We start from the raw sequence: 26,684 nt of genomic DNA, 5'->3' as shown, positions 1-26,684 counted from the left end.
ATGATTGGACTTCTAAATTTGTAACCTCAACGATCCATGACTAAAAGCCAATATAAATACCCATTTAAACATACATATTGCATACAGCACTGTGGTACTGTTTCAGTGGGCAAGGTCGCCAGCAGAATACCTAAGTCATCAATATTCAGTTAATTTCTCCTGTCTCAGTTGGCATGGATGAGGACCTTGCTTTGTTGTCAAGCAAAAACTAGCCAGCTGGTAGTTTTTAGTGAATCCACTTTGATTTTCTTGTTCATGAATTGTTGGTATTATGTAGCAGACATATTCATGAAAATGTAAAAGTGCTTTAGGTTTTGACAAACTGAATCTTTTAAATGTACTAAAGGAGCCGACTTTTTAAAAGAGTTCTGTCGTTATTCATTCTGTAAATTTGACTCAGTTGGGCCTTCAGTAACCTTTGTTAACAAGTACATAATGGGCACCTATTATGTGCCAGATACTCTTCTAGGTCTTGGGGGATATTGTGTTGTATAAAAGATGTTTCCTGTTCAGACAAGTAGAGAGAAAGAAAAAGGAAATCTGGAGACAGTAAAATAAGTTTTACCTCTCTAATGGGGAAATAGACAAATGCCATGCAAATATGGTAGAGAGGGAGTATCGATTAACTCAGGGAAATTGGAAAGGCTTTAGAAAAATGTTTCAATTGGATCTTAATAATAAAAGTTATTTACAACAATAGCTACATTTTACTGAGTGCCTATCACACACTAGGATTAATGTTACTCGTCAGGGAAAAGGGGCAAGAACAGGCAGTAGGAGAAACAATGGAATTATCAAAGAGCGTATGTTCTAGAAGTAAGAAGTTTGGTGTGGCTATTGGGGAAAGGGAGGGAGATCAGTGGCCAGGGCAAAGGGTAGTAAAACTGGATGGGATCAAATTATGAAGGATGTGAGGGACACTGTCCCTGCCATCATATTTTTGTTCTCATTTCCAGGCCTAAAGAGTCTTTCCCCTTACTTTGCCAATGTAACCTATTTTTAAAGGCCCAGGTTTAGGGCACCTCTTAGGTGAATCTTTTCTCCCCTTTTCCCAGAGGTTATTGACTTTTTTTTTTTTAACTGAATGATTACATAAAGAGAGTGTATCTCATAATATAGGACATTCCATTTCTTGAACCATTTCTTATAGTTTAGTCTGATCTCCCAACTAGTTTCTCAGCTCCCAAAGGGCAGAGAATAAATCCTCTCTAACACCCAGTATAGTGCCCAGCACATTGTGGGGACTCAAAAATGCAGCAGTGGTTGAGTATGGAACACAGACGTTAACCATTGAGACAGTCCATCTATAATGGTTGAGATTGCCTACATTATTTAAAATACTTTTTTTTTTTTTAAATTTAAAAGACATTTCGTAACACCAGTAAGAGCAACTTTCAGAGGTATAGGTCAGTTGTCATTTGAATGTAAAATGAGTTAACGAGAATATCTCATAGGGTTGTTGTGAGGATTAAATTAGTTAGTATTATACATTTAAGCACTTAGAACAGTGTCTAGCATATAGTAAGTGCTCAGTTAGTTTTACCTATTAATTTTTCTCTCTCGGCCTTCCTGCCAGTGACAGAGCTCAATCACTGTTGTGGGCATGGAGAGGATAGAAAGAGATAAGAAATAGCTTTTTACCTTTGAAACCAAATACCTGCTAGGAACTGGAAGAACTGCTTATATTGCATGAACTTTTATTTTTCTGTTTGTGTTTTAGTGATCGAAAGGTACAGTTGGCATGGAATTCAATTTCATCTGTCTGTGAGAATTGTAAACAAGGTAGGTCCCAGGTTTATTTACTCTTTCCTGCCTGAGGTGTTTGTTAGTATTTTCAGTTCTACTGAGCTGGAATAGATCAGATTTGATTATTATTTAGGGAAATACTCGTCATGGTCACCTAGTTTATCTAATGTTGTGCGTAGTATCTTGTTAGAATGTATTAAATGCCAAAGAAACAGATCCAATTTAAAATTTTGGTGATCATAGAACAGAGCCATGAATTCATGCACATGCGCTTACACACTGTGACCCCATCCTTAGAGGGCGGAGTTGTTGCATTGCAGCCGTTATGTAAACCAACTTGGGGTAGTAGGAAGTGACAGGCTAGCTAGTTCTTCTGGTCACTCTAAAATTCAGTAGCTTCTGTGAATGGTAGACTAAATGCAACAAAGGGCCTGTCTGGAGAGTAGCCAGACCGTCTCTGACAATTATACGTTTTGTTATTGATGACAGAATCTGCCCATCTGAACCACTGGAGTTTAATTTGACACGACATGCTTGTGTTCCTGTGTTAAGCTCCGGAGCCTGAACAGAAGTACATCAGGTAGGGCTTTGGCTCATGTATCTATCTTGTGTCAGATTCCCACAAAAAAAACTATGGATGGCAGCTTCACAGCTCTGCAAACCTATTTCTGTCAGAATATTTCCTGTCAAAGTAACAGCTAGTGCTAGTTCATGTAGCCCTAGTTTTCCATGATCTTAGGTTTGTGGAGACCCCACACTTATTGGTACAGGAAACTTGGAGAGTGAACTTGACAATCAAAAAGAAACAAAAAACAAAAAACAACAACGACAGTACTTCCCCCAACTCCAAACAAGGAATCCTGTGAACTTGTGCATGGGGTTCTATGGGTTGATGAGTCTTCGGACTCTTGCTGCATTTGCAGTTAGAACAGCATAGAGAGGTTCTTGAGGTTGGCTTTCTCTCAGTCACAGAGAACAGGAACCTTGAATACATTGCTTCAAGAAAAAAAACAGTTGAGCCATTTCCTATAGCAGGAGAGAGGTCCTTGGAATTGACACTTCTGCCCAGGAGGTGGAGAGAGAGCGCCGTGCTCCTAACACCTAGGTCACTGGTTCGATTCCCACATGGGCCAGTGAACTGCGTCCTCTACAGCTAAGATTGTGAACAACAGCTCTCCCTGGAGCTGGGCTGCTGGGAGCAGCCGGAGGTTGGCATGAGCTGCCAGGGGCTGCTGTGTGCTGCCATGAGCGGCTGTGGCCAGGGGGAACACGAGGCTCATAACACCAGCATGGGCCAGGGAGCTGTGTCCTACACAACTAGACTGAGAAACAATGGCTTGAACCGGAGTGGGGGGCAGGGGAGGCAGAAGAAAGGGGGGAAAAATTTTAACGTCTGCAAATGAATCCCTCCATCACCACCACGTGGCCGGAATTTTCAGGGTCTGATCTGGGTGGCAGTCAGGCAGTTCTCTTCTTTCTATTTTCCTGTTTTAAATTGGGGTAATAATAATCAAGAACTACTTCATGGAAATACTGTAAGAATTAACGGAAAGGACAGAAAGGAACTAACATTTATTGAATTGCCTCCTCAGGGTTAGGCCTGGTACTGTAAACTTTCACAGAATGTTCTTTTATTGAAACATATGAAGTTCATTGATATTACAAGTTTTCAAGTCTAGGTGGATAATAAAGTGAATATCACTACCTTGAACTAGTATTTTGTCCATTATTATAGCCACTTAGAGAGAATAGAATTACATATTGATATATGTTATTTTTTTGTGTGTCTGCTAGAACATTCGTTTATGGAAAAAGGAAATACCTACGTAAGTTAGTAGAGTTTTTTGTTTTTATTTCTGGGTTTGCTGCTGATTTAGCCAAAGGCAGAGAGCAGACTAGCAGGTCTGAAATTAGAGACAACTGTGCTCTTTTGGGAAGTTGAGACTCTTGACCTAGGGTTTGCTGAAGTTGGTACAGAGGAGGTCAGAGTAGGTTAATATTTTCATAACTCAAAACAAGTGTGCATTGTGGTTGTTTATAGGTACAGTTTTACTTGGTCTCTGTAGCGCAGATAAGATAAATAAAATACAGTACTGCTGTTTTGGGAAATTGCTGCAAAAGTCCCTAAACCAATGCAAATTAATTTTCTCCAAATATACCCCCCCTAAAAATCCCTCATGTGGATGTTGTGACTGGCTGAGGGAATTGGCTGTTGTCATCATGCTTGTAAAGCAATTGCCATACATTCTTTTTTTATTTATTCATTTTTTTTATTGGGGAATATCGGGGAACAGTGTGTTTCTCCAGAGCCCATCAGCTCCAAGTCGTCGTCCTTCAGTCTAGTTGTGGAGGGCGCAGCTCAGCTCCAAGTCCAGTCGCCATTTTCAATCTTAGTTGCAGGGGGCACAGCCCACCATCCCATGCAGGAATTGAACCGGCAACCTTGTTGTTGAGAGCTCCAGCTCTAACCAACTAGCCATCTGGCCGTCCCCGCCATACATTCTTTAAAATAGGAAATTAAGTTGAAGTATTTCTTCTTCTTCATTTTTTTACACTTGTTTTACATTTAAAGTTTCCAAATCTGTCTTCTCTTAAGATAATAAACTTTTGTGATTTCAGCAAGATTTATGGAGACTTAACCAAAGACACAATACTGCCCTTTATTGGGATGAAATGGAAACATTAATGTTTCTTAATCTATGAACATTTTAATTTTAATTTTCCTGTCTGTTGAATGAATTACTGTACTTTTCCTTTCCTCTTGGCTGCTTCCTTTCTTTAGTCAGAAAAACCCAAGTAATAATGTAATTTTCCCATCTTGCTTCAGTGAATAAATAAATACAGGCATACCTCGTTTTATTGTGCTTCGCTTTATTATACTTCGCAGATGTTGCGTGTTTTACAAATTGAAGGCAAGACTCCACCAGCAAAAAAGATTATGACTTGCTTTATTGCGATGCCTGCTTAATTGTGGTGGTCTGGAATCCAACCTGAAATATCTCTGAGGGACACCTGTCCTACTTAAAAAAAAAAAAAAAAAAAGCTTTATTGAGGTATAATTTATATACTGCAGTATTTGCCCTTTTGAAGTGTACAATTCAGTGATTTTTAGTAAATTTGTAGAGTTGCACAACCATTACCACACTCCACTGTTACATTTCCAGCACCCCAAAGGATCCCTTGTAAATACTTTTTAACTTCCTTTAAAGTCATCCACAAATTTTAAGTTCTGCATCAAATGTAATCCTCTTACAGAATTTTCCACCACTCTACCTATTGCATATCTTCTTCCCCCTCATTTTTTATATATTTCTTAGTGCAGGTCAAACATAATCACTCTTTTGTCATTTTTATTCCATTCTTTTGAAAAAAGTGTAACCTTTCTTAAAAATAGTGCTTTGACTTTGTTCAAATTTTTGTTTTGTTTTTTTCTCAGAAGACTTTATTCTGTAATGTCTCAGGCCTCTCAGTAAAAGCTCTTGCATAATTCTTGGTTTCCTATTAATTTCATTTGTTATTTATTTTTAAAGGAAATCATATATCTGGTTATTTATTTTTGTGTATACAGATTAGAAATTTGCTAACTTGGAGAATTCTGCTCTGTATGTAAGTGTTCAGATGCCTGGTAAATAAGGTTAATGAATATTTTAGTACACCCGAGCTTTTAAAAGTTTTATTGGTGTATTAGTTATCTATTTTAGCACAACAAATTATCCTAAAACTCAGCAGCTTAAAACAGCAATAACCATTATCTCACAGTTTCTGTGGCACGAATCTGGGAACATCTTACCTGAGTGATTCTGGCTCATAAAGTTGCATTCGTAATGTCTGTTGGGGCTGTGGTCATCTGAAGGCTTGACGGGGGTGGAGGATTTGCTTCCCAGAGGGCTCACTCACATAGTTGTTGGCAGAGAGCCTCAGTTCCTTACCAGATGGACTTCTCCAGAGCACTGATGGAGTGTATCACCACATGGCAGCTGACATCCTTCTAGAGCAACTGGTCTCAGAGAGGAGGAGGAAGCCAGGGTACCTTTTATGACCTCGTCTCAGAAGTCATGTGTTGTCACTTTGCTACATTCTGTTCATTAGAAGAGAGTCATCAAGTACAACCCACACTCAAGGGGAGAGGAATTAGTTTCCACCTTTTGAATGGAAAAGTATTAAAGAATTTGTGGGTATGTTTCAAAACTACCACACTTGGTATTTGAATGATTGTGTTTTTGTCTATGGAAGTCCTATAGCTGCTTGCTTTGTCCTTTATTTCCAGTAGCATTTAATTAGTTTTTGTTTTATTGTTCATGTGTATGTCTAGGTTATGTCTTTCTTTTTGCTAATGGAAGCTATAATATTATAGTTAAATGGCTAAATAGGTTATAAATAGAACATGTTCTCTAAAGGTTGGATGAACTACCGCCTCAAATTCACAATAAGCCATTTAGATGATGAGAGTATATGCTGTAGTTTATTGGTGGGTTTTAGAATTGGAGAAATCCTTCCCTGGCACCAGAGGCTATTGTATTTCCCTTCTCAGGTAGATTATGAAAGAGTAGTCTATGCTGTTGTCATTTCTACATCTCTGTCTTTTAACCTACCGTAGTTGTTCACTGCACCTGGGGGCCCACCTGAGGGGGGTATGTTGGGGGTTGAAATCCAGCTTGAGCCCTGCTTATCTCACTGTGTGCCCACCTAAAGAAGGCACCTCTTTTGAATTTGCATTTAGATACTCTGTGGTCTTACTGAAGACACCAATTACAATTTTTTCCATATTGTCAAATCAGTGAGTACTTCTTTGTTTATATTAGTTTATCAGATATTTATTGAGTACCTCTGTGTGCCAGACTCTGTGCTAGGACCCCTCTGAGGCAATTGACACTGTTAAGGATTTTGTTTTTCTTGTATTCTTTCCTCCTTCCTGTTTGGCTATTGCTTCTCTTCTCTGCTTGGTGGTTCATTGTGGATGTTCCCTGGGGCTCTCTAATCTTAGTCTTAGCCGTTAGCTCTCATCACTCTCTATACGCTTTGAGGATCTCTGCATCAGTACCTCTGATTTCAGCCACTGCTTATTTGCTGTTGATTTCTGAGTAATTTCTTTACCCCAGACTGCTAATAAGCCCTAGACCTATCAATCCAGCTGTCTTCTGGACATTTCTATAGGTACCTTAGAGATGTGGGTGTTCATTGGTACCTTAAATTTAACATGTCCGAACTTGACTTGTCTACCTCTCCTTTCCCTTTCCTCCTGCATCTGGTGAATGCAGTATAAATCACGTCTTCATTCCTATTATTCATGTTAGAGGCCTGGGAAACAACTTAGACCCTCCTGCTATCACCTCAGTTTAGGTCTATTTTTTAAAAAACAGCTTTATTGAGATAAAATTAAAATACCATACAATTCACCCATTTAAAATACAAAGTTCCATAGTTTTTAGTATATGCATAGAGTTGTACTACCATCACCAAAATCAATTTGAGAACATTTTCATCACCCCTTCAAGAAACCCCATAGATATTGGCAGCCACTCCCCATTCCCCACCCTCCAACAGCCTCTCCCTTCTCCCCCAGCCCTAATATAACCGCTAACCTACTTTCTGACTCTACACACTTGCCTGTTCTGGACATTTCATATAAGTGCAGTTATATAATACTGTATTTCCCCCAAAATAAGACCTAGCCGGACAGTCAGCTCTAATGCATCTTTTGGAGCAAAAATTAATATAAGACCTGATACTACAGTATATAGTATAGTATGGTATAGTATACCTGGTCTTATATTACAGTAAAATAAGACTGGGTCTTATATTAATTTTTGCTCCAAAACACGCGTTAGAGCTGATTGTCCGGCTAGGTCTTGTTCTTGGGGAAACACGGTACGTTCTCTTTGGTACTGGCTTCTTTCACTTTGCATGTTTTCAAGGTTCATAGTTTTCAGACAGCTCTTTCCCGCTTTAAAACAACAACAAAAAATTCCCTATCTTGAGTTTTCCTACATGTGCCTTGAAACAATAGAGCTCTTAGTGAGGGCTCTGGAGTTAATCTGGGTTTGAACCCTGGCTCAACCTCTTAATTACTAGGTGATTTTGAACAAGTTATTTAACCTCTCTACCTCAGTGTTCTCCTCTGTATAATAGGGAGAACAATAATATCCTCATAAGTTTACTGCAAGGATTGAATAAGCATTTGCCACTGTTTTGATCACAAGTGTTCAGTAAGGGTTATATATTCTTCTGAGTCTGATAAAACTTGTCTCATGTTACTCAGTGACTTTTCCCTTAAATCTGTACACTATCCACGTATACATAAACATGTAAGTGTACCTGTAGACTTTGCTCAAGGAAAGAGTCTTAGGTATTCCTTCTGTAATTTTCTCTGTCCCTATCCTTTCTTTATGAAACTTGGGGGAAATGTAGCTTTACTTTTAATTTAGAATACGAGGCGTGATCAAACAATATGGTGAATGTTCAAATAAAAAAAAATTATTACGTAAAAAACACATTGCCACTAATCCCCCTTAAAAAAATACTCCTCTTTGCTTCTAATACACCTACCCCATTGTTCTTGCTACTTTCTGAAGCTGTAGTATATAATCTTTGAATTCTTCAAGGACAATTAGGCCATATTTTCTCATTTGGGAGAGTAAGGTATTTTCCTGAATTCTGAAAGCATTGCTATTATGAATGTTGTGTGTTGCTGGTGTTTAATCCCTAAAGTTAGGAGTAGTTGAATGGTTAGAATGGTTTAGTGGTTAAAGAAAATTGGCATTATATTTTGTTAGTAATCTGTATATCTCCATGGTTGGTAGAAGTAACAGAATTTGTGCCTGGCATTCATTCCATTGATGCTTGAATACTGCTTGTACTGTTTTTTTTCTTTTTTCTTTTTTTTTAAAGACCAGATGATGTGTTCTTTTGGCAGATCAATAAGATTATATTTGGTGTGTAATTAAACTTGTAGCTTGTTTTACTTGAGCCTAATGTAGGACTTTGATAAAGATTTTAGGGAAGATCAGTATTCTCAACTTCCTGGGGCAATGTTTCTCAAAATTTTTTGGGTTGTGACTCATAATTGGAGACATTTTATATTAGAACCCAATTATATACATAAGTATATGGGTATCTGAAATAAAAGTTTCATGAAATAATACTCACCGTGACTACAAGGTGATGCAACCTGACACTCTGCTTTACTACTGCCCTTGGCTAAACCCCCTTCCCCTCTCTCAGGCTTCAGTAGCTTCCTGTTTGCGCTTGTTTCCCCCACCCAGCTCTGTTCTCCTTTCTGCTGCCTGAATGAGGATTTATATCCCATTGACTATTGCTTTTTGTTATAAATCTAGCCTATGTGATTTTTAAGAAGCTTATATAAGGTTTTAATAAAAATTTAAAAATTAAAAGTTAAAGTAGTAATGATTGACCTCAGATATCTAGAACGAGTTACACCTTGGAGCCCTCTTGCTCAGTAGCATTGAAGTCTAACCAGAGTTAGGCCTGTTTCCTATTTGTCATCGTCACGATCCTGCTATATTCATTCAGTTCCAGTGGATTGCCTGGCTCATTGTATTGATCTTTAGTCTTTGATTGGCAGAAATGATAGCTGCTTTGGATTTTGTTGTAACTTTTTTTTTTTTTTGGTATGCCAACATGAGGAGAGATTTGTCATTTTAAAAGACAAACCAGTGTGCCGAACCTAACGGCCCAGAATCCTCCATACCTATTTCATTGTTGGTTCAAAGAAAACGAATGTTGGTAGTGTGGAAATGCTGAGTTTGGAGTCAGGAGATCAGGGTTCCTCCTCCTGGCTTTGCCACTAATTCATTTGGTGACATTAAGCAAATTGCTTGTAACTCTTCTGAGTTTTCTTTCTCCATCATCTGAAATCATTGGATACTCTCGATTTCCTCAGACCTAAAATTCAGCAATTTTACCATTATTTTGACGAGGTTTTGAGAGAAAGGAAGAGTCTATTTCTCGACTCTTCCTTCCTGATTTTTCTCCCATTTGTTGTAATCTGAAGGCATGAAGAAGGGATATAAATTTTAATCATGCTCAATTATTGTGATGGAGTAATTCCAGAACTGTGATTAGTCTGGACACATAAAGTACTATGCAGATGACCAATTACGTATCCCACAGTGGGGTAGGAAATGTAGATAAGCAGTCCCTTCCTGTGCACTGTTCTCATGGGGATTGTGTCGTCCACCTAGAGAGCCTTTCGGGCTCTGCTTTACTATGCTTTCCTTGAGTTGCAAGGCTAATTTCTTGCAGCATTCTCTTTGTGTTGTTCTGTACCTTGAGTGTGTGTATGTAGTTCATTGAGAGGTAAAGCTGGGGAATTCATTGTTTTGAGTGTTGGAAACCCTCTTTGTTTTCCTCCCCCATCCATGTGTATTTATTTTCCTTTTTTTCATTTTGCATTTATTCTGCCATCTTGGACCTTCTCTGGAAACCTTTCTCTTTTATCTCCTGGCAGTTTGGCAGGAGAATTATCACCAGAAAAGAAAGTTATCAAAGTTAAGACTGCCCTGTTTGTAAGCTGGGTCCCTGAAGTCACATAGGGAGGTATGGTTTTCTTATTATACACATTTTCTTTTTCGCTAAACATTGTAGCTCTTTCTCTGAGGTGCTAGTGAGCTGTCCTGTGACTATTTGCTTTAAGGTTATTTGGAAGGATTGGTGGACATCTGTTAAAGTTTTATGAAAAGGCAAAACAAGGCTCTGGTATTTTAATCAGGTAGATTTGTTTGGTGGCAGTCAGATTCTTCGGGCTCTTTCACAGCCCTATTTGTTAAATGCTTTTTAACCTTGTTTGGTAAACTTGCTAGAACATGTGTCCTAAAATCTATTACCTGCTTCAGGCCAATGAGGCACTTAGCATTGCAGTACCCTGTGTACTCATGGTCAGCCTGTTTTCAAACAGAAACAATAGTGATGTGCATAGTGTGTGTAAGTTTTGGGCAAGTAAAATTATATCTCAAAGGAGCTAGTGGCATTCATACGTTGTCAGATAGGTTTACCCTGATTTGCGAATAAATTTTATGTTTTCCCAAATTAGTCAAAGTTACAGTGCCTTCCATAGTAGAGAGTGAGTGTGTGTGTGTGTGTGTGTGTGTGTGTGTGTGTGTGTGTGTGAATTAAAAGCTTTATTCTTTGGCTGAATTGAAGGAAATGACCAGGGAAGTTTTTTGGACTATGAATAAGAGTAAGTGGATGAATGTTTTTACCAGAAGTGGATTAGTGATTGCTAGAGGCCCCGGAAGAGCCTGCTAATGGGTATGGTGCTCCTTTTTAGGGTGATGAAAATGTTCTGGAGTTAAACAGTGGTGATGGTTGCACAAGTTTGTGAATATACTAAACACCACTGAATTGTATACTTTAAGGATGTATTTTATGGTAGTGAATTACATTCCAATAAAGCTGTTGTTTTTTTTTTAATGACCAAATTATCTGTTTATGGGTAAGATAGATATCTACCTTTTTTGCTGAGTAGAGCTATATGATAGTCTGACACATGGGATGCCTTATTAAAAATATATCATTTTCCTAAAGGCTTATGCCAACTTGAAAATCATAATTACAAAGAAAAATTTTCTGCTTTGTTGAAAGGTTGAATGTGAAATTGAAAGTTTTGTAGTACATGACTCTATGGGTGAACACAAGAAAGGAATAAGTTGTGTATTTCTTATATGTAATAACCTAGAAATAGAAATATTACAGAACAGAAAGCCCAGTTGTCTAATAAAACTGTAAAAATTGGCTCATTTCCAAATAGTGAGATACTATTTCACACACTTCAATTGTACAAATATGAAGTCTAATAGTACCCATTGTTAACAAGACTTTGGGGAAGAGAAACCCGAATACACTGCTGAAAGATGTGTCATCTTTGGCAAGCTTTTCTGAAGTTGAAGATGAATATATTCCTATGAATCAGCAGTTCAAGATATATATTCCCTACACAGTGAGCCTTGCATTTATGCAAGAGGCAACTTGTACAAGCATTTTTATTCCAGTTATATTTGTAATAGGAAAAATTTGGAAACTATTCAATTATAGAGAAATGGATAAGAAAGCAGTGATATTTTAATGTAGTCTATGACTCTGACAGAATGGACAAAGCAGGGTACGTGTGGCTACATAGATAAATCCAGGAAACATACTAGGAAAAAAAGTTACATAAAAGTTAAATGTGATAGTGCTTATGATTGTTAAAAATAATAAAACAATATTGTATTGTCTATATATGCTACAAACTTATTTTCAGAAATGGATTAGAAGATATATTAATTTCAGAAGGAACTTTACTTCTGAAGGGGGGAAAGAGGACAGTGGAATGTGCAGGGAAACCAGTTTACCTGTAATTTTCTATTTCATAAAACAACCTGAATCAAATATGGTAGTATGTTATAATTGTTTGTTATATTATTATTTTACTTTTCTGTATTTTAAATTCTTTCATAAATAAAAATAAAAATTGAAAGTGAAATCATATGGCATCAGTTTAAGAAAAATCAATCAGCTGACACATTTTTTCTTAGATGGTTTCATATTTACTGTCATAGAAATTATTCATCCTAATGGTCATAAACATTAGTTTTTGAAAAAGCAGTGTGGGTGCTGAGGGTTATAGCATAGTTTTATTTTAAAAACCTCACATCCATATTTTGATTTTTTTTTTTCTTGATTGAAAAATGTTTGATCAACGTAATAGTGTCACACAATAACACATTCGTCATTAGCATGGTTGGGTTCTTATTAAAAGTGCACAAGTTTTTATGTTTTACAGTTAGGGCGTGGCTTTTCCTCTAGGGGAGCACCTGTGTCTTTTTGGTGGTTTGCAAATGCTGCCCTGGAAAGGGTCACGGTGCTCTGTCCAGATGTTCATACACTTTGAGTGTAAGGAATGTTGTAAACTAGTATGATATTGGCAGGCACCTACGACGTTGTTTGCTGACTTTAAAGTTTATTGTTGTTGGGGTGACCGGTTAGCTCAGTTGGTTAGAACAAGGTGCCAGTAGCACTAAGGTTGCTGGTTCAATCCCCGCATGGGCCACTGTGAGCTTCGCCCTCCTTAAAAAAAAAAGTTGATTGTTGTTAATATTATTTTTAAGTAATTATTTACTGTTTATAACAAGAAGGTGTAAATTACCAGATGGAAGTGTGCTTTTGAAGAGCTTCTTGGAACTTTTTAGAACTGAACAGTGGAGTGAGGGATAGATGATAATTATTTTAGCTATTCATTTTAAACAAATCTTGGAGAAATAGTACAAGATGTGCATGCCTTTATAAGGTTTGGGAATTCCTTAGTATTTATCTTTTACGTAGCAGACTTGGCTCTGGATATTCTCCCTCATATCAGTTTCCTTTCTGTCGTTCTTAGAGGAAAGGATGTTCCTAGGCTCTCGTCTGTCTAATACAGACAATGTTCCCTTCCTAGTTTCATTTTTTCCCCCAAGAAATGATTGAGTTTTTATATTTAGATTGAATTTTCAAGTTAGGCTTTCTCTTAGAGCAGTTTTTTTTTAAGTTGAGGTATAATTGACATATATTTAGGTGTACAACATAATGATTCCATATTCGTACATATTGCAAAATGATCACCACAGTAAGTCTAATTAACATCTGTCACCATACTTAGTTACATTTTTTTTTCTTGTGATGCAACCTTTTAAGATTTATTCTCCTGGTACATTCAAATATGCAATACAGTATTATTAACTATAGTCACTATACTGTATGTTATATCTCCAAGACTTACTTATTTTTTAACTGGAAGTTTGTACCTTTTGACCCCTTCACCCATTTCCCCACCCCTCACCCCCTGCCTCTGGCAGCCACCAATCTGTTCGCTCTATCTAGGAGTTCTGTTTTTTTTTGTTTTATAAAGGTTCTACCTACAAGTGAAATCATAGGTATTTGTCTTTCTCTGTCTGACTTATTTCACTTAGGGTAATGCCATCAAGGTCCATTCATGTCTCAGATGGCAAGAGTTCATTCTTTTTTTTTGGCTGAATTATATTCGTGTGTGTGTGTGTATGTGTGTGTGTACATGTATGTATGTACATATAACTCATTTTCTTGATCCATGCATCCATCAGTGGACACTTAGGCGTTTCCATGTCTTGGCTATTGCAAATAGTGCTGCAGTGAACATAGGGGTACATATATCTTTTTGATTTAGTGTTTTCATTTTCTTTGGATAAATAACCAGAAGTGGAATTGCTGATCATATGCTGGTTCTGTTTTCGGTTTTTTTTGAGCAACCTCCATACTGTTTTCCATAGTGGCTGCACCAGTTTACATTCGCACCAGCATTGCAAAGATTCTCTTTTCTCTACATCCTCACTAACACTTACTGTCTTTTAAATAATAGCCATTCTGACAGGTCTGAGGTGATATCTCATTATGGTTTTGATTTGCATTTCCCTGATGATTAGTGATGTTGAGCATCTATTCATGTACATGTTGTCCATCTGTATGTCTTCTTTAGAAAAATGTCCATTCAGATCCTCTGCCCATTTTTTAATCAGTTTTTTTGCTGTTGAGTTGAAAGAACTATTTTGAATATTAACCCCTTATCAGATATATGATTTGCAATTATTTTCTCCCATTTAGTAGGTTGCCTTTTATTTTGTTGCATATTTGCTTTGCTTTGCAGAAGCTTTTAGTTTGATGTAGTCTCACTTGTTTATTTTTGCTTTGTTGACTGCTTTTGGTGTTAGATCCAAAAAATCATTGCCAAGACTTATGTCAAGGAGCTTATCATATGTGTTTTCTTCTAGGAGTTTTATGGTTTCAGATCTTACATTCAAGTCTTCAGTCCATTTTGAATTAATTTTGTCTATGGTGTGAGATGGTGGTCCAGTTTCATCTTCTGCATGAGGCTGTCCAGTTTCCCAGCACCATTTAGTGAAGAGACTGTCTTTTCTCCATTGTATATGCTTGGCTCTTTAGAGCTGTGTTTTTGGATTGAGGTATGTGGGTGGGGTAAGTAATACTATTAAAACTATCATGAGCTCTAAGGAGTTTTTCAGGGTGGTAATTTAGAGAGATCAGATTTACGTTGAACAGGGATGATTTTCTCTGTCTCTGCTCTTTCCTTTTCTGTGTAGTTTTTGAAGGCATGTCAAAGATGGGTAGTAACCTGGGGATGTTTAGAAGCGTTTACATCAACACGCCATGTTTGATGCCAAGGTGGTGTTTTCTTTATGTATTTATTTTGCTGCATTTGGTCATTATCAACAAAATGGTCAATGTCTACTGTGTACACACATTCTTTGGAGTGGGGGAGATTTCCTCTCCAAAGGACGATGAAGTCCTTAAAGTTGAAAACACACTCTGGAATGTTTGGGCTTCTCAGCTGTAGTTGTCCGTTCTGTCTCATTAATGGTCTTAATGGTGACAAAAAACAAACTACTTTAGTTACGTTACATTGGAGTTTTTTCCCAGTGTATGGTTTGTATTTTTAAAGGTACACTTAACTCATTAAAGGTAGGGATCTGCTGGTGTGCAAAGAAAATTTGTGTTATCTCCCTAAGCCCCATTTTTTGAAGTTAAAGCCAAAGCCTGGCTTGGAAACATAGTTTCTCTCCTGAAATGAGTAGTCTAAGGGATTCCAGATTTATATCATAATTTTGAGTTGCTCGGATTTTCCCATTGAAATGTGGGGAAAGTAAGTTTATAGTATAAATGGAAAACTTTTATACCATAAAGGTTTATCAGCATTCACCCAAAAGTTACTGAGATCACTAACTTATCAAAAAACACCTTGTTTTTCGGTTTTTAAAAATTACATCTTATACGTGTTGCCAGGGTGCTATATAAGAATGTTACAAAAGAACATATTTAAATTAGTAATCTATTTAAATATACTGGAGTAAAATTGCTTAAAGTACTATTTGTTTACTTCTTATTCTGTGTCAGCGTTGTTGTGCTTCTCATACGTTATTTCACGTCATCCTCACAGTAATTCCTTAAGAGTGATTGTCCCCATGAGGGTTACTACTTAGCTGAAGGTCACACAGTCTAGTAAATGGTAGTGTAGGTGTATAAAATCAGGCCCTTTGACTAAAATACTCATGCCCTTCATCACGATTTGGCTTAATAAAGTCACCATAGATTTGTTTATATCACTGAAAATCAAATAGCTGAGCTACAGAGATATTCAGGCCATAAAAATGTTTTTCAGTCAGAGCTGTGGGGCAGTGTCTAGTATTTAACACACCATTTCACTTTTTACTGCTACTCATCTGGAAAGCATATGATTTTTTAAAAAATTGGACTGATTTTAAAGATGAATATATTTTCAGTTTAAAATTTACCCTAAGGTGTATATAATATTTTTGTGGAAAATATCTGGACGTATCTCAGTACTTTGTATCTAAATCTAGCATTTAAAGTTCACCTTAGAACTTTAACTTACATAGATCTGTGTGAAGGAGCTAGTTAGCTTCCACCAATATTTATTGAGCATCTTCTGTGTGCAGGGCACTGTACTAGCTGGTCGGGAACAAAATGAGAAGGGAACTCACATTTACTGAACACCTGCTATGTTTCAGATGCTCTTAAATTACTTTACATGTGTAGGTATTATCCTCATTTTATAGCACAGGAAATTTAAGCTCTTGTAACCTAGTGGCAGCTTTAAAATTTGAACCTAAGTCTGCCTGACCAAAAAAAGCCCATGCTCCTCTTCTGACTCACTATACTGCCACCTGTGTAAATAAATGAAGGACACATTCCCTATCTCTGGGAGCTTGTAGTCTAATCCAGGGGGTTGCAAAGTGAAGTCTACAAATGGACTGCTGGGGGTCCTTGATTCACTTTCAGGGAGTCAAGCTCAAAGCTATTTTTATGATAATACTATTATTATAAAATAATTATTGCTTATTTCACTGTGTTGATATTTCAAAAGCACTGGTGAGTAAGACTGCTGGCACTTAAGCATGAATTGAGGTAGTAGCGCCAAATTGTTCTCAGAGTCATTGTATTTCTTTTTTTTAAAGATTTTTTTATTGGGGAAGGGGAACAGGACTTTATTGGGGAAATGTGTGTATTTCCAGGACTTTTTATTGGGGAACAGTGGTGTGTTTTTCCCAGGACTCATCAGCTCCATCCAAGTCAAATTGTTGTCCTTTCAATCTTAGTTGTGGAGGGCGCAGCTCAACTCCAGGTCCAGTCTCTGTTGTTAGTTGCAGGGGGCACAGCCCACCATCCCTTGCGGGAGTCGAACCAGCAACCTTGTGGTTGAGAGCCCAGCTCCAACCAACTGAGCCATCTGGCCACCCGGGAGCTGAGCAGCAGCTCATTGACTTCTATTCTAGTTGTGGAGAGCGCAGCTCGCTGGCCCATGTGGGAATCAAACTGGCAGCCCCATTGCCCAGAGCTTGCACTCTAACTGAGCCACCCGTCTGCCCGTTTTGTTTTGTTTTTTTACCACCATGCACTTACAGGGAAAGAAAAAAGTAATTTCACTTACAAATGTCCTTGATGTGGTGGTAAAAATTTTTATTTTATTAAATTTGGACCCTCTAGTGTAGATCTTTTTTAATTGAAATATAAATCACACATAAAATTCACCTTTTAAAAGCTCATAATTCAGTGGTTTTTAGTATATTCACATAGTTGTGCAACTCTCACCACCATCTAATTCCAGAACATTTTCGTCACCCACCAGACATATCTCTTGGCATTTACTTCCCATCCCTCCTTCCCACCCCCAGCACAGGCAACCACTAATCAGTCTACTTTCTGTCTGTGTGGATTTTCCTATTCTGTATTATCCCATATAAATGAGTTTTAGTAGATTCTCTCTTTTTTTCTAATTGTAATTTTTTATTGGAGAATATTGGGGAACAGTGTGTTTTTCCAGGACCCATCAGCTCCAAGTCAAGTCATTGTTTTCAATCTGGTGTGGAGAGCGGAGCTCACTGGCCCATGTGGGGATCAAACCAGAGACCTTAGTGTTCTGAGCACTGCGTTCTAACCAACTGAGCCAACAGGCTTCCCCTTAGTAGATTCTCTTGAATAAATACTTTTTTATTTGCTATATGCCTTTAGGACCATTTCAAGAGACATAACATTTAAAAAAAAATAGTTTTCACCAAATAAATGAAATAATACAATAGGTAATATGTGGTCTTTTGTAACAGACTTCTTTCACTTAGCATAATGCTTTCAAGGTTCTTCCATGTTGTAGCAACTACTGCATTCCTTTTTTTTAAACAGTTTTATTGAGATGTAATTAAAGTATCATAGAATTCACCCATTTAAAGTGTACAAGTCAACTGTTACCACAGTTGATTTTATTATTATTATTTTTAAAGATTTTATTGGGGAAGGGGAACAGGACTTTATTGGGGAACAGTGTGTACTTCCAGGACTTTTTTACAAGTCAAGTTGTTGTCCTGTCAATCTTAGTTGTGGAGGATGCTGTTGAGCTTCAAGTTGTTGTCCTTTCAGTCTGAGTTGTGGAGGGTGCTGTTCAGCTTCAAGTTGTTGTCCTTTCAGTCTGAGTTGTGGAGGGCGAAGCTCAGCTTCAGGTCCAGTTGCCATTGCTAGTTGCAGGGGGCGCAGCCCACCATCCCTTGTGGGAGTCGAGGAGTTGAACCAGCAACCTTGTGGTTGAGAGCCCACTGGCCCATGTGGGAATCGAATCAGCAGCCTTCGGAGTTAGGAGCATGGAGCTCCAACCGCCTGAGCCACTGGGCCGGCCCTACCACAGTTGATTTTAGCACATTTTTATCAACTCAAAAGAAACCTGTATCACTTAGTCATTACTATCTCCCAGTCTCTCTCCCCACTTTTCCAAATAAAGAACCACTAATTTACATTCTGTCTCTGTAGTTTTTCTATCCTGGCTTTTCACATGTATGAAATCATCTAATGATTTTATAATATGAATTCCAGTTTCTTCACATCCTTGCCAATAATTGTTATAATCTGACTTTTTGGTTCTAGCTCTCCTAGTGGGTATGAAGTGGTATCTCTTTGTGGTGTTTTTTCATATTGCCCAATGACTAATGATGTTGAACATCTTTTTATGTGCTTATTGGCTCTTTGTATGCCTTTGCTGGAGAAGTGTATATTAAAATCATTTGCCTATTTTTAAATTGGGTTATTTGTCTTTTTATTGTTTAATTGTAAGGGTTCTTATATCATTTGGATATAAAAACCTTATCAGACGTATATTTCATAAATATTTTCTTCCATTCTTGTAGATTTTTATTTTCACTTCTTCATAGTATCATTTGATGCACAAAATTTAAAAATTTTGAGGGTCCAGTTTATTTTTTTCTTTGGCTTTAGGTATATCTAAGAAATTGTTGTTTAATTGAACATCATGAAGATTTACATCTATGTTTTCTTGTAAGAATTTTATATTTTTAATCCTTACATTTAGATATTTGATCCATTTTGAGTTTGTGTGTGTGTGTGTGTGTGTGTGTGTGTTTATGGTGTGAGGTAGGGGTTCATCTTTATTCTTTGCGTGTGGCTCTCTAGCTGTTCCAGCACCATTGTTGAAGAAATTATTCTTTCCCCCTTGAGTTGTCTTGGCATTAATTGTTCATCATTCTGATCCAAGTAAATTTGGGCTGGGGTAATATTTTTAGGCCAGTCTTTGTGGTTTGTTCTGATCCCAGAAGAGGCTATTTTTAGCTGCCTCTTTTCTTGGTTTTTATTATTGGGCTACCTGGCCTGCGGTTTAGTATGCTGCTCCTGATTGAGAGTAGATATTTTTTGAGAACCTCCTTAGGCCTGAATTTCCCCACACTCTGTCAAAGTCAGTGCCTTTGGGGTGAGTTTTGGAGCTTTCCTTTTCTTTTTCTTTTAATTTAATTTATTTTATTACTATTATTATTATTTGGAGCTTGTTATTCTTATGGACTACCTTTCCCCCGGACAAGATTTCTGAGTCATTACTCTGGACATTGGCCAGGGTGGTAGCTTTTGGTCTTGGCTTGCCTCTCCTGGCGTGCAACCTTTGCCCTGTGAGCTAGGGAGAACACGATTAGGGATCCAGTATTCTCGGACTGCTGCTCATTGGATAGAGCCTAGGTCTTATGGATGGGGGCTGGGTGGAGGAAGAGAGCCCATGATCTCCTGGTCAAACTCTCCAGGAATTTAGCCTCTTCAACTTGGAGTTGTAGGAGATGAGAAATGGTGGTGGCCTGCTCCTTCTGCTGATTGGCAGCTGAGGAGAGAAGGAACACCGCCTTCTTAACCACTAAACTATTGTCTATGTCTATGAGTTTTTGTTTCTTCATTTGTCTTGTTCTTTTGTGTACTTTTTTTCTTTTAGGACTTCATGTCATCCCACTGCCTTAGGGCTTCTCTGGTTTCTTATGAGAAATCAGCTGTTAATTGTATTGAGGGTCCTTTGTATATGATGAGTCACTTTTTTCTTGCTGCTTTCAAGATTTTCTTTTTGTCTTTCTCTAGTTTGATTTTGATGTGTCTAGGTGTGGATCTCCTTTAGTTTACCCTGCTTGAAATTCGTTGACCTTCTTGAATGTGTAGATTAATGGTTTTCATTAAATTTGAGAACTTCTCATCTGTCATTTCTTCAAATATTCTTTCTGTCCTTTCTTTGTCTCCTCTCCTTCTGGCACGCCCATTATGCAGATGTTGGGTTGGTTGATAGTGTCCCATAGGTCTCTGAGGACACTGTCGTTTTTCTTTCTTTTTTTCATTTCCTCAGATTCGATAATTGCAATTAATTAATCTGAAATGGCTGCTCAAGTTCGAGCCATACAGTCTGTAATCCAGCTAGCAGGAAGGAGGAAGGGCTGAAGACATGTTTGCGTACTTTAACTAAACTCCCTAGAAGTTGTATATACTTTTGCTTATAGCCCATTGGCCAGAATGTTATTTTAGGATTGCACCTAAGTTTCAAGGTAGTCTGAGAATTGTAGTCATTAATCTGGGTTGCCATTTGTTTGAGTCTTTTATTACTAAGACAGAAGAGGAAAATGGATTTGGGGATATAATTAGGATTTTGTTGTTGTTGCTATAGTCCACTTACGCCTACCCTTCTTTCCACACACACAACACATTCACCTCATCCCAAGAGATACTACTCCGGTATTTCATTGAGTTACTACATTCTGCTCACAGCCCAGGATGTTTGGGGAATGTGCGTGCAGCAGTCTCTGTCAAGTATCGTTCAGGGCCTCTGAACTAAAATATGAGGTAACTACTCTCAGAGCAATTAGTGTACAGTAAGTGTAATAGAAATAGGATGATAGCAATAACAAAATTACTATTCAGAAAAGAGAATTAGTAACATATAAAAGTCACTGGCCCATATCAACTATTAAATGCTATTGTGTAGGAAGTTTGAAGACTTTCTGTCCTGACAGAGGAATACATATCTGGATTAAGCATTGCTTTTGAGCCTGATGACTCTGGTCTTTTATTTGCTCACCTCCGTACCTTGCCCGTTTCCAACCCACCTTAACTTAGTGGCAACTACAGGGAGGCCATCTGAAACAACTGGCTTGTGTGAGAAGGCAATCTAAGGTCCCCTCTCCCCTTTCGTTTTGGCAGTTGGGTTCATAGCCTTTATATGGCAGAGCTCCAGTCGTATCTTCATTTGGCAGCCACTGATTTTAATGTACCACTTCGGAGTGCATTCGGAGTGGTTTGCTTTTTCTATTATTTAAGACGCTGAAGTAAGAGGCTTTTAGTCAACTTACGTTGCAGGCCACAGGAAAGAGTACACCTTCTTTAGCAAAGATATTCCTTTATATTTCTGCTTACTGACTGACTAGCTCTAGCCTGAGTTTCACCTCTCTGGTATAATTTTGTTGACAGTTGTAAGAAGCAGCTAACTTTTCAGTTTTCAGTATCTGAGTGCTCATCACTTACCACTTGGTGAAGCCAGTGCCACATATGTTATATTCTTTCTCATGAAGCTTCTTACTCCTGGCACCAAATTCTGTACTAGGCTCATTTCAACCATTTGTGACAAAAAAAAAGTAAACTAATAGTGACTTTAAACATGATAGAAGTATATTTTTCTCTTACATAAAACAAGTCTGGAGATGGGCAAGCCAGTGCTGGTTGCTGCTCCACACTGTCTGTCAGCCAGTTTCTTTCTATGTTTGTTGCCTTGTCGTTCTCAACATGCGGCGTCTTCCTCATGGTCTAAGATGGCTGCTTGTGCTCCTGCACCTCATCCACATCCCAGCCCCAGGAGGAGGAGGCTCCAAAGAATGATGTACCCCATTCCTTTAAGGACATTTTTTGGAAATCACAATTAATACTTTTACTCATGTCCATTGCCTTGAACTCAAATCACAAGACCACACCTAAGTGCAGGAGAGGCTGGGAAATGCAGTCTTTATTCTGGCATGCATTTAGGTAAAGTTCAGATGTTCTGTTACTGAGGAAGAAGGGGAAAGTGGATATTGGGCAGCAACCTCCCGTGCCTGCCACGGGATCCGGGTGAGGTTCTTTTACTTCCTGCTTATTGGTAGTCACTGATACTTAAAAAGGCTCATCATTCTCTTCCTATTGTATTCTTTTTTTCATGCCATCTAGGACTTGAGTTACTACATTTAGATACTTTCTTCTCTGTAGATATAGATCACCAGTGTGCTTCCTTTCTCCTTGATTGATTTAGAACCTTTCCATTTTAAGATACGCCACCAACAAGATATTTTAAGATTTTTATGCTGGTGTGCATTTACCTTTTCTTTTCTTTGTTGTCCACATCATACTTATTGCCTACATGGGTGCCTTCAAAATGCATTGCACTGACTGCTGCTACTACTGCTGTGCGTCTTAGCATTTTATAAATTCTATAGTAATTGCTTTTAGATATAGCTATGATGTGGAAATTCCCACAGTACTTTGCAGAACACTTTGTTGTATTATTTGCTTTGTTTGGGAAATGAATTTCTTTGCCTCTACTCTCTTCCCTTTTTATGTTGAAGCTTCAAATGTAATTGTACTGAAGTTAAAATTGTATTTAATAATGTCTGTTACATTTTATTCCATCAGAAATTCTCAGCTCCTTTTTAGAAATATTAATTGTCAGAGAGTAATACTATTTGAAGCAAGAGGCTATCTGTAGGGAAGACTAATAAGCCAAGACTTAGGAGCTTTAATTTAAATTGCTGAGATTCATTGTTTCCAGAGGTTCTACCTTCGTTGAAGCCTTTAATGACCACAAACAATTGAAAATGCATTTTTAGACACAAACTCTGTGCTGAATACTGTGAAGAGCCAGTGCTTTTGTATGGAAACTGATCTTGTCAGAGTAGATTGATTTAATTAATAAGTTAGCTTTTGTAATTAAAGTGTAATCAGATGAATACTGACAAGTATGCTGGTGATATACCTTGGTGTTTCAGCTCTGATGCTGCAGTGCTGTCACAGGTGTGGACAGTGCCCTGAAGGTCCTTCATTGGAGCCCTCGTAGCTTCTCTGAGCTGTAACCTGGCCTTCTCTGCTTTATCCACACATACACTCGTCTTTTTTTTTTTTTTTTAAGTATTTTATTATTATTATTGTTTTTAAAATTTTTATTGGGGAACATTGGGGAACAGTGTGTTTTTCCAGGATCCATGAGCTCCAAGTCAAGTCATTGAGTTTTTATTTGGTTTTTTTTTTCAGTCTAGTTGTGGAGGGTGCAGCTCACTGGCCCACGTGGGAATCAAACCGGCGACCTGGTGTTATAAGCACTGCACTCTAATCAACTGAGCCAACCGGGCGCCCGCCGGCAGCTCAGCTCCAGTAAAGCCGTTATTTTTCACTCTAGTTATGGAGAGCACAGTTCTCCATGTGGGAATCGAACCAGCGACGTTGGTGTTATGAGCACTGCGCTCTAACCAACTGAGCCAACTCGCCGCCCCCTAAGGCACACTACTCTTGAATGTACATTTTCTCTGAGTGTGGGTTACTGATTTGATGTTCTACAAGATTGTGACAGTTTCTGGATTTTTTTTTATGGCAAGATATTTCATTCCCAGTGTTTAAAAATATTTGATCAAGAATTTAGGAAAATATTCATGGCTCCTTTTTTAAAGAGCGAGCATAATTTTAAGATATGTTGAGAGAGCTCATTGGGAAACCTAAAGATATGAGGCTCTGGCACTGGAAAACAGCTTCCCTTTAAATGCTTCATTGTAGTGTGGAAACAAAGCACAATACTGTAAATGTCTTCCCTTTCCCCCAACTGTTACCTGTGTTCATCCTAGGTGAGGTTTGTCTCAACAAGTTTTTCATTCCAAAGTTAATATGTTCAAAAATAGCTAGTCTTTTTCATATTATTCATTCCTGAACAGTATCTTTATGGCAGATTTTCTATACTGTGGCCTGGTAACACTTCAGGTTGTCCTGGCTTATTGGAGTGTAAGGTTTTGGTGTAGGAGTGGAAGTGACAGAAGAATTCCTAACTTGAAAATTGTCTCATGACAGATTACATAATTTTGTAGGTGAATACATAAAATATGTTTAGATCATATTTAAATGTACTCAGGGTTATTTTTTGTTTTTTTCTAATTTTTATTGGGGAATATTGGGGAACAGTGTATTTTTCCAGGACCCATCAGCTCCAAGTCAAGCCATTTTCAATCTAGTTGTGGAGGGCGCAGCTCACAGGCCCATGTGGGAATCGAACCAGGACGTTGGTATTATGAGAACTGCGCTCTAACCAACTGAGCAACCGGCCGCCCCTGTACTCACTTTTTTTATACATAGTACGTAGACTTCTAAACATCCGTTATTCTTTCTCTTAGAGAAGAAATCTCTAAAAGCCAAGTTTTAGATATTTTCACACTTAAAAATTGGAATGCGTTTGAACACTGTGGAAGAGGAATTAGGAATCATAAGGAAAGCACATCTGTAGTGTTCGTGGGCATGAATATAGTTCAGGGAATGTAATAATGTCATCTTGCCAAAATAGTGCTTTAAATTTGAAGCAGCCTTGTGGAGGGAGGAATTGGGGGGAGCGCTTAAGACAAATTATCAACTTTATGTTAAATGTTTGCAACAAAATACGACCTTGTAGTTAAACACTGTACTTTTCACAATAACTTCTCATAAGCTCTTTAAGATAGCAGGACAGTTAGTAACAATCTATTTTTATTCAAAGTGACTTGCTCAATGTCATATCACCAAATTTGGTGATATGATGTATTAAGATACAGGTCACAGATGGTAACTTTTTCCCAAACAACATTATTGTAGTTGTTACTAAGGGGCCAGGTGGAATGGTAAAAACCAAACTCAAAGTCAGGCTGAAGACTAAGGTGAACAAGTTCCCCTATACTCTGTGCTCTTCACAGTTGCCAAAGTGATCTTTTAAAAACATACATCAGATCATATCACTCCATTGCTTAAAACCTCCCAGTGGCATCCAATTTTTCATAGAATATATTTCTCCCCTCCTGCTCTGCTCTCTGGCTGTGCTGGTTTTTCAGTTCCTTGAATATGCCAAGCTAATTCCCACCTCATGGCACTTGAACTTGCACCTGCTATTTCCTCTGCATGGCTGGCTGCTTCTCGTCACATTCTGGTTGAGTCAGACTGTGTAGTGGTTGGGGCCTGGGTTTTGAAGCTTGAGTGTCCATGTTCAAGTTATATCACCTCTCAGGGCCTTCATTTCCTCAAATGTAAAAAAATGATTAATATAAGTAAGTACCTCTTTAGTATTATGAAGATTAAATACATCCAGATAAAGTGTCTCACTTAGAGTTAAGTGCTCATTAAGTGTTGGCTATTATTCAAGTCTCAGCTCTCATAGCACCTTCTCAATGTGACCTTTCTTGACCATCTAATCTAAGTTATCTACCCTTCCCCCACACATAATATTTATAGTTATCCGAAATTATTTTATTCTATATTTGCTTTTATGTCTCTCCCACTATAATGTAAGCTCCATGAAATCGGGTATTTCTGTCTGTTGCACTCCCTGTGCCTAGAATAATGATCAGTATACAGAGGGTGCCAAAAAAAATGTATACACATTTTAAGAAAGGAAAAATCTATTAAAATTGTAATACTCAATATATACTGATAACAAACGATGAATACAAGTCACACCCAGTTTGACTTCTGCAATTACAAGAGGTGCTCCAAGTGGTTCCCATCAGAGTAACCGGTTCCAACACGATAGGAGAAGCAGCAGGACGTGTTGCTGTGCGAGTCCTTCCGGATCTTCCCGTGTGCACATCACACCCAGTACCATGCGTCTCAGACTTATCACAAATGCGTGTAGTTGTTAGGCGTGTTGGAGGTTCTGTTGCAGACTCACGCCTCCATTGTTGTACTTCCACAACATTCTTGAATTCCAGATACCGCTTGGAAATGGTCGTGTGCTCCTCTAACAACCATCCTTCCGCCATTTTCTTTGCCTGTCCTGCCTGTCGCATGGTGACGCTAGCATTCATTTGATTAATGCCATCTTTTGAGTGAACGTCATACTACACATTGCTACTGTTACTGGAGAGCAGGCCCTTCTCGGCGCGTGTCCAGGTCCTTGGCATCCTGAACAAAGCATTGAGCAGGACACCACAAGGCAGTGGTGAACGAGCAGTTTATTAGAAGTGAAAGTACACTCCAAAGAGATAGGAGCGGCCTGAGCCACAGAGTGACTCAAAAGGCGTCATTGTTAGAAGAGAAAGTACCCTCCCAAGGGATAGGAGCGGGCCTGAGCAACAGCGTGGCTCAAAAGGTGCTGACCGGCGAGGACTTGGAGTTTTTATTTCCTTCTTTTAGTCCGTAATTTATGTTTATTTTTTATTTTTTAAGGAGGGCGCAGTTCACTATGGCCCATGTGGGGATCTAACCGGCGACCTTGGTGTTATTAGCACCACGCTCTAACCAACTGAGCTAACTGGCCGCCCCTATTTCCTTCCCTTTTAGAACGGGCTGCTCCTCTCTAGATGTGGGGGCCACTTGATTGGCACCTGTGATCGACAGGAGACTATTACCTC

General features: G+C 38.3%; 1 protein-coding gene and 1 long non-coding RNA gene across 8 annotated transcripts in view; one reads left to right on the top strand and one right to left on the bottom strand.

Annotated features, from left to right (window-relative positions):
- Window positions 1-26,684, top strand: part of MRTFA (myocardin related transcription factor A) — a 177,123-nt gene that overhangs the window by 27,609 nt on the left and 122,830 nt on the right. For 4 of the 7 annotated variants that reach the window (XM_074326442.1, XM_074326441.1, XM_074326440.1 and 1 more), the window contains exon 2: window positions 1,721-1,782. The exons of 1 other annotated variant lie outside the window; for it this stretch is intronic. In XM_074326442.1, coding sequence (XP_074182543.1) covers window positions 1,721-1,782 — 62 coding nt within the window. Of the gene's footprint in view, window positions 1-1,720; window positions 1,783-2,235; window positions 2,327-14,578; window positions 14,715-26,684 lie in introns of those variants that run through there. 2 more of the 7 variants (XM_074326445.1, XM_019734454.2) reach the window with 2 other exon arrangements.
- On the bottom strand, window positions 4,038-5,671 carry LOC141568848 (uncharacterized). Its single transcript, XR_012492080.1, has 3 exons — window positions 5,537-5,671; window positions 4,597-4,763; window positions 4,038-4,248 (listed from the first exon to the last, which is right to left on the bottom strand). It is a non-coding gene; the product is annotated as an uncharacterized LOC141568848 (long non-coding RNA).

The sequence above is a fragment of the Rhinolophus sinicus genome, linkage group LG02, assembly GCF_036562045.2.
Source record: "Rhinolophus sinicus isolate RSC01 linkage group LG02, ASM3656204v1, whole genome shotgun sequence".
Lineage (NCBI taxonomy): Eukaryota > Metazoa > Chordata > Mammalia > Chiroptera > Rhinolophidae > Rhinolophus > Rhinolophus sinicus.
The sequence above is the reverse complement of the archived record's forward strand: the minus strand, read 5'-3'. Positions and strand labels throughout refer to the sequence as shown.